Below are 13,234 nucleotides of genomic sequence, written 5' to 3' on the forward strand. Positions count from 1 at the left end.
ACATCCAGTCATATATCAGACACACAGTGACACACATCCAGTCATATATCAGACACACTGTAACACACATCCAGTCATATATCAGACACACTGTAACACACATCCAGTCATATATCAGACACACAGTAACACACATCCAGTCATATATCAGACACACAGTAACACACATCCAGTCATATATCAGACACACAGTAACACACATCCAGTCAAATATCAGACACACAGTAACACACATCCAGTCATATATCAGACACACTGTAACACACATCCAGTCATATATCAGACACACAGTGACACACATCCAGTCATATATCAGACACACAGTAACACACATCCAGTCAAATATCAGACACACAGTAACACACATCCAGTCATATATCAGACACACTGTAACACACATCCAGTCATATATCAGACACACAGTGACACACATCCAGTCAAATATCAGACACACAGTGACACACATCCAGTCATATATCAGACACACTGTAACACACATCCAGTCAAATATCAGACACACAGTAACACACATCCAGTCATATATCAGACACACTGTAACACACATCCAGTCATATATCAGACACACTGTAACACACATCCAGTCATATATCAGACACACAGTAACACACATCCAGTCATATATCAGACACACTGTAACACACATCCTGTCATATATCAGACACACTGTAACACACATCCAGTCATATATCAGACACACTGTAACACACATCCAGTCATATATCAGACACACAGTAACACACATCCAGTCATATATCAGACACACTGTAACACACATCCAGTCATATATCAGACACACAGTAACACACATCCAGTCATATATCAGACACACAGTAACACACATCCAGTCATATATCAGACACACAGTAACACACATCCAGTCAAATATCAGACACACAGTAACACACATCCAGTCATATATCAGACACACTGTAACACACATCCAGTCATATATCAGACACACAGTGACACACATCCAGTCATATATCAGACACACAGTAACACACATCCAGTCAAATATCAGACACACAGTAACACACATCCAGTCATATATCAGACACACTGTAACACACATCCAGTCATATATCAGACACACAGTGACACACATCCAGTCAAATATCAGACACACAGTGACACACATCCAGTCATATATCAGACACACTGTAACACACATCCAGTCAAATATCAGACACACAGTAACACACATCCAGTCATATATCAGACACACTGTAACACACATCCAGTCATATATCAGACACACTGTAACACACATCCAGTCATATATCAGACACACAGTAACACACATCCAGTCATATATCAGACACACTGTAACACACATCCTGTCATATATCAGACACACTGCATGAACACATGCAAAGTATCTTCAGACACTTTATATTCTAATACATATGTATTATCTCTCTATTACCCAGGCAGATAGTTGTCTATTTTGTAAGTCGCCCTGGACAAGGGCATCTGCTAATAAATAAATAATAATAATATCTGTCTATCTTGTGTCTATGTGTCTATCTATCAGTCAAATCAAATCAAAATCGTGTTCTTGGCATGGCTAGACCAATTCAAACGTGAGCCGCCTGGGAATCGATTGATTTGACTCATAAATAGTACGGCGGCTTCTAGCCATTCGCAGGTCAGACTGTGGCTTGGTCTCGCCCTAGGACACACCCCTCCGTGCTGCCGAGCATGGCCACAGAGGTCCAGCCAAGACTTCCACACCTATCGATTACATATTTCCATATCTATCTCGCCGGTTGACTAGGTCAGTGTGTGCGGCTGCCCCGGCGCGTCGGTGCGGTCAGTGTGGAGCCGCGGGGCGCCACCCTGCTGATGGCCCCGGGTCGTGAGGGTGTCACTCGTGGAGTGGCCGTGGATGTGTCACGCCGCAGTCAGACGTGCTCCAGTGCCTGCTGTGGCCCCCGGGGGGAGATTCCCGGCAGTGCGCGTGCAGGATGTCCTCTCTCTCTCCCCCCCACCCCCCCTCTCTCTCTCTCTCTCTCTCTCTCTGTTGTTGTTCCTCCGCTGGCCCGGGGTCCCCCGAGGGCAGTTCCTCTCCTCGAGGAAAGCCCCGCTTCCGCCCCTCTTGCTCCGGACACAGCTGATTGATATAGGGGCCCCAGTCCGCGCCGCGCCGCGCCACACGGGGGTCGGCTCTCTGCCCGCACCGCACCGCACCGCACCGCACGGCGAGCCTTCAAACGCAGAGCCGACGCGCCGGGTGAAACATTAACCTGGAGCGACTCGTCTGTCTGCGCAGAAATACCCCGTTATGCTTATTAACGAGCCAGTGCGCCTATTAATATCCACGCGTATCCGTGCGCCTTCTGCACGCACTGTCGGGGTGTTGCGTGGGGCGTGCTTTCCTCTGATTTACACTCGGGCTGCAGTTCCCGGGCGCGACACAGCAGACAAGTGAAAAAAAGCACAGAAGAAGAAGGAAGGAAAGAAGAAAGAGTGTGAAGGCAACTTTTTAAAGCAGCAGTGAGGGAGCCGCTGCAGCGCACGGGTGCAGCGGAGGGGCCGAGGCGCTGTTTCTCTGCCGCACAGGAGCGCAATCCCCGCTGCGACCCGAGTCCCTCAGCATGAGCCCCGCGCCGCGGGAGGAGCAGTAGGCGCTGCTCTCTGCGGAGCCGCTCAGCCCGGCCTGCCTCCATCGCTCGACCCCATGGGAAACAGCTGCGACTATGGACGAAACGACGACGAGACTCTAAAACAGCATGCGGATTGGGACATGGGGATAGCCAGTGAGTACACACTAACCTGCGAGCCTGCTGACCGTACACTGGACACACTGTCTGTCCCGGGCTGTGCGCCGCCGGTGAGCTGTGAGTGTGAGTGTGTGTGTGTGTGTAGTGAGGTGCGGTGCGTAGTATCTCATTTTGTATTCGCAACCTAACCTGCTCCAGGTTATGGACAACTCCGTACTGTCTCTCCCCACCTCTCTCTCTCTCTCTCTCTCTCTCTCTGTCCCTCCTCTCACCTTTCGCATCTCTCCTCTGCTTTCCCCTTCCTCTCCTCTCCTCTCCTCACCTCTCCCCCACTCCCCTGTCTGGTGCCACCTCTCTTCTCTTCTCTGCTCTCCTGTCCAGTCCTCTCCTTCCTTCTCCCGTCCCTTGTCCCCTGTCTCCTCTCTTCCTCTCTAATAGGATGCTTAGTTTATATCAATATACAAGCCATTATGGTATATATATGGCTGTATGAGTGTCGTTCTTGTCATCCAGTGGCTTCTCTCCTCGGGTGTAGCGCTGTTTCTTCTCGATGTTGTTAAATATGCAATAATATCCACTGTGCACGTCAGAGTTTGACATCTGTCAATCTATGACGTCACACGAGAGGACAGGGATCTCGTGCGGACCCCCCTCCCCCGGCGCGTGGGACCCCGGTGGTGGCACGAGACGGCTCCCCGGGCGGGACGCGCGGTTCACAGGGTTCGATGCGCTGTGCGGTGGAGGGGCTGTGCGGTCACTGGATGATGATGCTGGTGATGGTGATGCTGGTGATGCTGGAGATGATGGTGATGGTGATGGTGATGCTGGTGATGCTGGTGATGGTGGTGATGCTGGTGATGCTGGTGATGGTGGTGATGGTGGTGATGGTGATGGTGGTGGTGATGCTGGTGATGGTCAGTACAGGGGGCTGCAGTGAGCAACAGTCGCCTCGTGCGCTGCGGTGCGCGTGCAGCCAGGAACCCGCACGGCGGAGCGCGCGCCGCTGTGGCCCTGCGTGACTCAGCAGGACAGGCCGGTGACGTGACTCAGCAGCGCAGCGCAGCGCAGTCAGCTCCTCTGCGGCCGTGCAGTCCGGTCCGGTCCAGGGTGTGTGTCGGAGAGCCGCAGCGCAATGCCACCACTTTCAATCGCGATCTCTCTCTCTCTCTCTCTCTCTCTCTCTCTCTCTCTCGCTGGTCGTGCTTGCCGTGCGTTACGTGCTGCTCATTTCGTGCTTCAGTCAGTCGCAGAGGAGCAGCATGGCGTGACTTCCATCCCGATGCCCTCACGCACTAGAACTGCTACACGTCACGTGTTATTAGAAAAAACACGCACACTGACTGACTGACTGACTGACTGAATGAATGACTGACTGACTAACACACTCCCTGACGCACTGACTGACACATTGACACACTGGCTGACACACTGATTCCTCTTCTCAGTTGCAGTCTTTGTGCTGAGTGAATGCGGGAGGTTGGGGAGTGCGTCAGCATGTCATGACTCGGCAGAGATCTAGGGAATTTCCCGAATTTCCCCCTCAGAGGAGCACAGGGCGGGTGTGTGGGTGTGGGAGCAGAACCGGGGCACCCTGTTTGCCTGGAGTGACGCAGTCAGCACAACACTGCCTGCTCTGATTGGCTGATCTGGATATTGTCTGCGGGGCAGACCTGTACTGACCACCATGATATACAGTGCCTATAAAGTCTACACGTACACAACACGTGTGCACCTTGTGTTACCTAAATGAGCTCCTTCTGGTTCCCTGCGTTGGGTTGTGTGTTTCAGAGCAGAGACTCAATGAGACCCAAGGATGTCTCAGAAATGAATGAAGCAAAGTATAGAAAAGTCCTTGAGAAAAACCTGCTTCCCTCCGCAAGAAAGAAGAAACTGGGACTGAAGCTTACCTTTCAGCAGGACAGCACCCCGAAGCACACAGCCAAACGCCACTGCTATCCAATGTGTGGGGCTGCACATCAACGCTCCCTGCAGAGCTTGACACACCTGGAGTAGGTGTGTGCAGAAGAAGGGTCAATCTGGCCAGATGGAGGTAAAGACTCAAAGCTGGATCTGCTGCCAGCAGGGCTTCGCCTAGTGCGAACACACTGACAGCGTCGTAGTTTTGCAGTGTGGAGGATGGTTGGAAGAGAAGTGGAAATTATCCTCAGTTAAATGCATGACACACTGAGTCAGCACAATGTGGAAGAAGTTCAAAGGGTTGCAGACTTTTTATAGGCAGTGTGTGTCTGTGCGTGAGCGTGTGTGTGTGTGTGTGTGTGTGTGTGTGTGCGTGTTTTGCTCACTCTCTGCCTCGCTTTCTCTCTCTTCACTTCCCCACCTCTGTCAACAGGTCCTCTCCTCTCCCTCTCTCTCTCCATCCCTCTCCCTTCATCCCCTACAGAGCACACACATATGAATAGACGTGTGCAATCCTAATGCCACCCCCTGTGCTGGAAGGGGCTGTTGTTTGTTTGTGTCTGTTATCTGGTTTTAAATCGATCTGAATCTATAATCATTGTTTACTGCACAGGTTGAAATGTTTGGTGAGCGTTGTACTACACTACACTGTGTGCCACAACACACACACACACACTCACACACATACACAGTTGGTTCACCTTCAGCTGTCCCAATGGGCCCTGCTGCCAAACGCCCCATGGCTTGGCACGTAGCCCTGGGGGGGGCAGTCCTGTGCACTTCAGCCTGGCGCAGTGCGGGGGTGTCGCTGCCAGACCGGCCAGGCTGTGCCAGGTGCACTGAGACCCCCGGCCCCCTGCAGGCCGGCTGATGACACTGCGGAGCAGGCGCTGAAGCTGAACCCCGTCTGACACGGATCCGTGAAAAGAGCCGTTTCAGCTCGGTGCCCCCCCGGGGTTTCTCTGTCATAAAGGACGCCATTGAGTAGATTTCATCCCTCCCCCCTGGTGTCTTAGACAGACACACTTCCTAACACAAACATGCACACATATACTCTAACACTGGGGTGTCCCAGTGCAGACTGCAGACGGGGGCTGCGCGTGACGTGCAGGGCAGGGGTCTCTAAGTATCATCTCCAATTCTGGAAAATTCCTCGAACGCTTGTGCTCAGCCCCCCCCACGCAGTGCTGTATTGGCCTGTGTCTCTGCAGGATGGGGCTGGCAGTTCACGGTGTTAACAGTAGTCCCATCTCCTCCCTGTCCCCCCCCAGACTGTTATCACAAGTCTGCTCCCCCCGCGGGTCTCAGGAGAGGAGTGTGACCCTGTTTACACAGACAGAGAGAGAGAGGGGGAGAGTCAGTCTGTCAGTGTGTCAGTGAGTCAGTCAGTGTGTCAGTCTGTCAGTGTGTCAATCAGTCAGTCAGTCAGTGTGTCAGTGTATCAGTCAGTGTGTAAGTCAGTCAGTCAGTGTATCAGTCAGTTAGTCAGTGTGTCAGTCAGTGTGTCAGTCCACTCTCTATGTCTGCTGCCTCCTCCTACATGCTGACTGTAATCCTCTTCCCCAGGACTGCTTGCTGTGCTGCTGATGATACTGGAGCACTCTGGGCCGGGCCGCCCGGCACCACTGCGTCCCGTGTGCGACCCACGTGTGCTGGAACGCTTCATTCGAGAGGCACGCGACATTGAGAACACCATGGTAAACATGCGTGGAGGCAACATGCAGCTCAGAGCAGCTCAGAGCAGCTCAGAGCAACACAGAGCAGCACAGAGCAGCACAGAGCAGCTCAGAGCAGCTCAGAGCAACACAGAGCAGCTCAGAGCAACACAGAGCAACACAGAGCAACACAGAGCAACACAGAGCAGCTCAGAGCAACACAGAGCAACACAGAGCAGCTCAGAGCAACACAGAGCAACACAGAGCAACACAGAGCAACACAGAGCAACACAGAGCAGCTCAGAGCAACACAGAGCAACACAGAGCAGCTCAGAGCAACACAGAGCAACACAGAGCAGCACAGAGCAACACAGAGCAACACAGAGCAGCTCAGAGCAACACAGAGCAGCACAGAGCAGCTCAGAGCAACACAGAGCAACACAGAGCAGCTCAGAGCAACACAGAGCAACACAGAGCAGCTCAGAGCAACACAGAGCAGCTCAGAGCAACACAGAGCAACACAGAGCAACACAAAGCAGCTCAGAGCAACACAGAGCAACACAGAGCAGCTCAGAGCAACACAGAGCAACACAGAGCAACACAGAGCAGCACAGAGCAGCTCAGAGCAGCTCAGAGCAACACAGAGCAGCTCAGAGCAACACAGAGCAACACAGAGCAGCTCAGAGCAACACAGAGCAACACAGAGCAGCTCAGAGCAACACAGAGCAGCTCAGAGCAACACAGAGCAACACAGAGCAGCTCAGAGCAACACAGAGCAACACAGAGCAGCTCAGAGCAACACAGAGCAACACAGAGCAACACAGAGCAGCTCAGAGCAACACAGAGCAGCTCAGAGCAACACAGAACAACACAGAGCAACACAGAGCAGCTCAGAGCAACACAGAGCAACACAGAGCAGCACAGAGCAGCTCAGAGCAACACAGAGCAGCTCAGAGCAACACAGAGCAACACAGAGCAGCTCAGAGCAACACAGAGCAACACAGAGCAGCACAGAGCAGCTCAGAGCAACACAGAGCAGCTCAGAGCAACACAGAGCAGCTCAGAGCAACACAGAGCAGCTCAGAGCAACACAGAGCAGCTCAGAGCAACACAGAGCAACACAGAGCAGCTCAGAGCAACACAGAGCAACACAGAGCAGCTCAGAGCAACACAGAGCAACACAGAGCAACACAGAGCAGCTCAGAGCAACACAGAGCAACACAGAGCAGCACAGAGCAGCTCAGAGCAACACAGAGCAACACAGAGCAGCTCAGAGCAACACAGAGCAACACAGAGCAGCTCAGAGCAACACAGAGCAGCTCAGAGCAACACAGAGCAGCTCAGAGCAACACAGAGCAACACAGAGCAACACAGAGCAACAGAGCAATATATGGGGGCAGATAGGGCAACAAACACAGGAGAGGGGGTGCAGGGTGGAAAGACACAGGGGCACTTAGTCAGATAATTAGTTTGATCTGTAAATTAAGGCTCTCTCCTCTCTCCCTCCCTTTCTCCCTCTCTCGGTCTGTAGAGGGTGTGCAGTGAGGACTGCCGTCTCTCGGAGGCCCTGACCGTCCCCTACACCAGCGTCAACTTCGACGAATGGGAGAGCAAAGATGTGAGTTCAACCCTGACCTCTGACCTCAGTGACCTCTGGGCACTTTCAGTTACTCATTTAGTGCATCAGTCTGCCTGTCTCTGTGTTTAGTGTCTGTGTGTTCTAACCCTGTCTATCTCTCTCTCTCTCTGTGTGTCTGTGTGTGTTTCTGTGTGTGTGTGTCTGTGTGTGTTTCTGTGTGTGTGTGTGTTGTGCAGAACCAGGAGCAGGAGCAGGAGGTGGGCTGGGGGCTGCAGTTGCTCCTCCAGGCCCTGTCGTCCGCCCGCCCAGCCGCTCAGAGCGCCGACCTGCAGGGCCTGCTGGACACCAGCATCAGCAACCTGCAGAGCGTGGGGCACATCCTGCGCAGCCTGGGCACACAGGTGGGCACCGGGGGGACATGGGCACGGGGCGGGGGTAGCTGGATACTGCACTACAGGACATGGGCACGGGGCTGGGGTAGCTAGACAGTTGACCAGAGTAGCTGGACAGTAGAGTCTTGTGGCTTTATTGAGAGAGAGATAGAGAGAGAGAGAGAGAGAGAGAGAGAGAGAGAGAGGGTGAGAGAAAGAGAGAGAGGGTAAGAGAGACAGGTTAAAAGAGAGTGAGAGTGAGAGCCAGTGGACTCTGCGACTGACAGCTCTCTTTTATAAACTGTCCTGCCAGTGGCATTGAGTGGCTGGCACGGACAGAGCCAGAGAGAGCGAGAGAGAGAGAGAGAGAGAGGAACAGAGAGAGAAAAGAGTGAGAGGGACAGAGAGAGACCAGGGAGGGAGCGTCATGCCAATAAAGCTTATTTGAATTGAATTGAATTTAAAAATTGACATAAAGGAGGAGAGGGAGGGAGAGAGAGAGAAAGAGGGGGAGAAGGAGAGAGGGAGAGAGGGGTCGTCTTACTGCTCTCAGTCACGTGTCCTAGGGGTCGGGGATTGGGGATCGACAGGATGCCCCACAGGAAGCAGGGAGTGTGTGTGTGTGTGTGTGTGTGTGGTGGGGAATTTGTTTTGGGTGGCGCACACTCACAGCACATAGAGTCCATGCGTCAGTGTGTGTGCGTCAGTGTGCCTGTGCCAGTGTGCCGGTGCCAGTGTGCGAGTGCGTTAGTGTGCCGTGTCAGCACCGTACAGAAACATAGAAAACACCACTCGTATAAACCAGTTCCTAGAAGAGCGAGGGAGCGAGGGCTGGACAGGCACGGGCACAGATTCGTGGAACGGCTGAGGCAGACGTGCGGAGAGACGGACGTGCCGGTCAGTCATTAACAGCTGTCCCCTCCCCCTCGGCGCAGGGTCAGCGCACTGCAGGGCTTGAGCAAGCAGCAGTGCGGCTGTGTTAACCCCTCTCTCGAATGCACCGCGTTACTGTCCTGGATTCTCAGCGGTCCAGCGACACACTGCACACGGACAGACATGAACAGAAGTGTAGTACACAGTGTCCACAGTGTCAGGGGATGCAGTGCTGTTCGCCTCACCCTCCCTCTCTCTCTCTCTCTCTCTCTCTCTCACTGTGGTGTCCAATCAGTGTGTATCAGTGTTGTATGTGGCACCACATTTTTCACAGATTTAAGTTAAAAATATATATTTAATTTGTGACTCTGAGATTTCAGTTTTAAGTTAAACATTTACTCAAACGATAAATATATATTTTTGACGTTGGAGATTTAGAATTTATTTAAGTATTTAAATAAATTATTTAAGTTAAATCTGTGAAAAAAGACACTCAAAGTGTGTGCAGTTTTACATTTGGCGCTGCATAGTGTTGCGCGGTAAAGCGGAAATTCTATACTGTTTTGATACCAAAAAGCAGTTTGAAACTAGAATTTTTTGTTATGTCGAGTACATCAATCAAGTAACTTCAGCGAATCAGCGAAAGGCAGTTTTTTTAACTCTTCTTTGCGTTTTATCACTAATATTGCAGACATTCAGGGCACAACGTATCTAAAAGTGTAGATTCGAATATTGTAATGAACTGGGGGTTCTGGCAACGGCAGGGATTGGAACCCAGATCCCCGCTCCACAATGCGGCCACCTTAGCGCATCACTGAACGGATCGCTGCTCTTCCATCTCCTACCCGAGACGGCCTGACTTGGCTCCTTTATCCCACTGCTGACACCAATGTGAGGACGTAGTCTCACTTATAAACAGCAAGGAGATGTATGGAAAAGCAGGGTTATGGAAGAAACACGCACCGGAGCAGCTCCACTGCATGTGAGGCAGCCCCGCCCAACCACAATGTATGTCCCCAACCTACGTGATCAAACCCAATTAACCAATCAAACATGAACAGAAAGGCATGATAGGGACTCAATCTAGCAGGGACCCTCCCACAATCATACGCACAGTGTCCTGGCACTGCTGTTGTATACAGGTATTCCTACGCCGATTTGCAAGAGGGTCCCCAACAGGACTAATCACATACTACAATGCCGCACATAGTACCAGACGAGCGCACAACCCCCTGAGATTCTGCAGTGTCATAATAAATGTGCTTGTTTGTATTTAATTGATCACTGTAAGAAAAATATTGATGGCAACAACATTCCCTGCAACAAGTGCAAGCATGAGAGAGACTACAATAACTTTACTGGATATTTAAATGATTTCTGTTAACAAAATACAGACAAAATAAACATTATTTTGAATAATATTGATTATGATTGAAGTACTAAGAAGATAGATTGATTGATACAAAAAAGCTTTTTCAGACCCGCACAGCAATTAACAGAACAGCGGGCCGAAGAGAAAGATACACGGACAGCTTTACAGGGGTGGAGTGTCCTTCCTCATGATTTACACAACGCAAAACAAAAACACAAATAAACAAACAAAAGAAGCCAAACCAGAGCTTCTGAAACTAGGTCTTCATTTAACCTGCCAAGTTTCACCTGTATGCAGACATGTTTCATATTCAATTATTGTAATGTGTAATTCCTTGAAAAAATGATGCTGCTGTTCTGTGACAAATTACCTACCTGTGAGAGAAATATTATATATAGTGTAGAATTGAGAACAAGGGCAGTGATGTTCAGACTGTACAATGCACTAGTTAGAGCTCATCTGGATACTGTGGACAGTTCTGGGCTCCACACTTCAAGAAAGATATCGCTGCTCTAGAGGCAGTTCAGAGGAGAGCAACCAGACTTATTCCAGGTCTGAAGGGAATGTCCTACTGAGAGACTGAGGACCTGAACCTTTTCACCCTGGAACAGAGGAGACTACGTGGGGACTTGATCCAAGTCTTCAACATCATGAAGGGCATCGACCACATCAAACCAGAGGAGCTTTTCCAGATCAGCAGGGACACACGCACCCGGGGACACAAATGGAAATTGGGCTTCAAGGCATTCAAGACAGAAAACAGGAGACACTTCTTCACACAGAGAGGCGTCACAATCTGAACAAACTCCCCAGCGATGTGGCTGAAGAGGCAATTTGGGATCATTCAAAAACAGACTGGATAGGATCCTTGATCACTTAGTTATTAATGGACACAGACGATCACGATGGGGCGGATGGCCTCCTCTCAATTGGTGTTGTAGTTTTATAGTTTGGTTTTTCTACCTAGTTATCAGCATATTGTTCAGTGTTTGGCAAAAAGAAAAAGAAAAAACGTGGCATCGTTTCTAGTATTGAGTATTGTTTCGATATCGAGTATACTTAACCCAAGTATCGGTATCGAAGTAAAAATTCCGGTATCGTGACAACAGTTGTCTTTATTAACCCTCTCTCTCTCTCTCAGGAGCAGGTGGCGGGGGACGGGGCGTTGCCCGGGGGGGCGACGTGGCAGGTGTCCACCCTGCCGGAGCTGTTCCAGGTGCACACCAACTTCCTACGAGGGAAGGTCCGCCTCCTGCTGGGCCGAGCGGCGCCGTGTCGGAAAGACGGCAGCTGATTGGTCTTCGGAGAGAGAAGGGGCGGGGCACCACGATGGCAGCTGATCGGCCCGTGGAGGGAGCGCGAGACGGGGAGAGGGAGAGGCGACCGGGAGAGGCGCACTGGACTCCATTTACGCTGCTTGGAGAGAGAGGGAGAGAGAGAGAGAGAGAGAGAGAGAGAGAGAGAGAGAGAGAGAGAGGGGGCACTGCACTGAGAGAGGGGAGAGAGAGGGGGAGGGGGCAAACTGTGGTTGACCCTCTATGGATTATGGTGAAGACGGGGGGACACACAGCCCCTCTCGGCATGGGACCCTGGACACGGAGGGACTTCTTACACTTTTTCGGACAATGCACTCATTCACCCCCCACGGAAAAGCCACTCCACACCCCCAACCCTGCTGACCCTTACCCTCCCCTACTCCGTCTCCTCTCTCTCCCGTCCTGTTCCCCCTCTCTCTCAGACTGAGGGCCGGACTGGAGTAGCCCTGAGGATTACGACAATGGATTACAAATCTTTTTTTTTTTTACTGTTTTTATTAATATTATTATTAATATTATTATTAAGATTATTGGGGGGGAATGAAAGACTTGAGAAATGAAGAAATGGACAGAAAAGAAACATGTCGTCAAACTTGAAGTTGTGGGCCTCCAGGGGTGATGGACAGAGAGGAGAGGAGAGGAGAGGATTCTCAGAAGCTGATCACTCCGAACTGACAATAAAATATTTCACTCCAGCATCCTTCATGGTCTCTGTACACAGAGACAGAGAGAGAGAGAGAAGAGAGGGGGAAGATGCAGAAGAGGGTATGGCAGAGAGAGAGAGAGGGAGACAGGAGAGTGGATAGAGGGGACAGGGTGCCTGACAGAGACAGAGGGTGAGAAAGGAAGAGTGGACGGGGGGCCAGGGACAGAAAGAGAGAAAGAGAGAGTGAGGGGGAAGCCCAGCCGTAGGGTGTACGTGCGAGCTGGTGTGTGGGGACACAGCCCCCCGTCCCGCAGACGAAGGCCAGAGCCCCCCGCACTGACAGGCACAGATAGCATTCCATCCAGCACAAACACCGTCCCCTCTCTGCGCTCCCAGAATGCCGTCACCCTGCCGGTGCTGGGAATTGTTGTCTGTGTATCGGTTGCGTTCCCATGTGTGTGTGTGTGTGTGCGTTGTTTTCCCGCATTGTTTTATGTTTTTGTAACGCCTTCCTCTGGGCACAACCTGGGGGATTTAAATTATGCTGTACACGCTCTCTTCTACGCAACACTGCGTGGTGTCGAAATAAAGAAATATTATTCTTAGATAAAAACGCAAGAGCAATGACGAACAATCGACAATCTGGAAGGGACACTGGTGTTGGGAATCAGTGTGTGAGCGTGTGTCTGTGCGTAGGTGTGTGAGAGAGAGTGAATGAGTAGGTGTGTGAGTGTGTGTGTGTGTGTAAATGGGAGTGTGAG

The 13,234-nt window shown here is 51.3% G+C and overlaps 1 protein-coding gene across 1 annotated transcript; it reads left to right on the forward strand.

Annotated features, from left to right (window-relative positions):
- Positions 1–1,667: 1,667 nt before the first annotated feature.
- Positions 1,668–13,107, forward strand: epoa (erythropoietin a). The gene is made up of 5 exons (XM_066722333.1): positions 1,668–2,780; positions 6,228–6,358; positions 7,848–7,934; positions 8,132–8,296; positions 11,653–13,107. Exons 1-5 carry the CDS (start codon positions 2,702–2,704, stop codon positions 11,803–11,805), a joined length of 615 nt encoding a protein of 204 aa, XP_066578430.1. The 5' UTR covers positions 1,668–2,701; the 3' UTR covers positions 11,806–13,107.
- Positions 13,108–13,234: the final 127 nt, after the last annotated feature.

Source organism: Amia ocellicauda, chromosome 14 (assembly GCF_036373705.1).
Source record: "Amia ocellicauda isolate fAmiCal2 chromosome 14, fAmiCal2.hap1, whole genome shotgun sequence".
NCBI classification, from domain to species: domain Eukaryota; kingdom Metazoa; phylum Chordata; class Actinopteri; order Amiiformes; family Amiidae; genus Amia; species Amia ocellicauda.

Bases quoted from the DNA above. Each gene is read 5' to 3' on its own strand.
- epoa (XM_066722333.1), top strand. From the start codon at position 2,702: ATGGGAAACAGCTGCGACTATGGACGAAACGACGACGAGACTCTAAAA. The intron at 2,781-6,227 runs GTGAGTACACAC...CCTCTTCCCCAG, and splicing joins TTGGGACATGGGGATAGCCA to GACTGCTTGCTGTGCTGCTG. The intron at 6,359-7,847 runs GTAAACATGCGT...CTCGGTCTGTAG, and splicing joins GCGACATTGAGAACACCATG to AGGGTGTGCAGTGAGGACTG.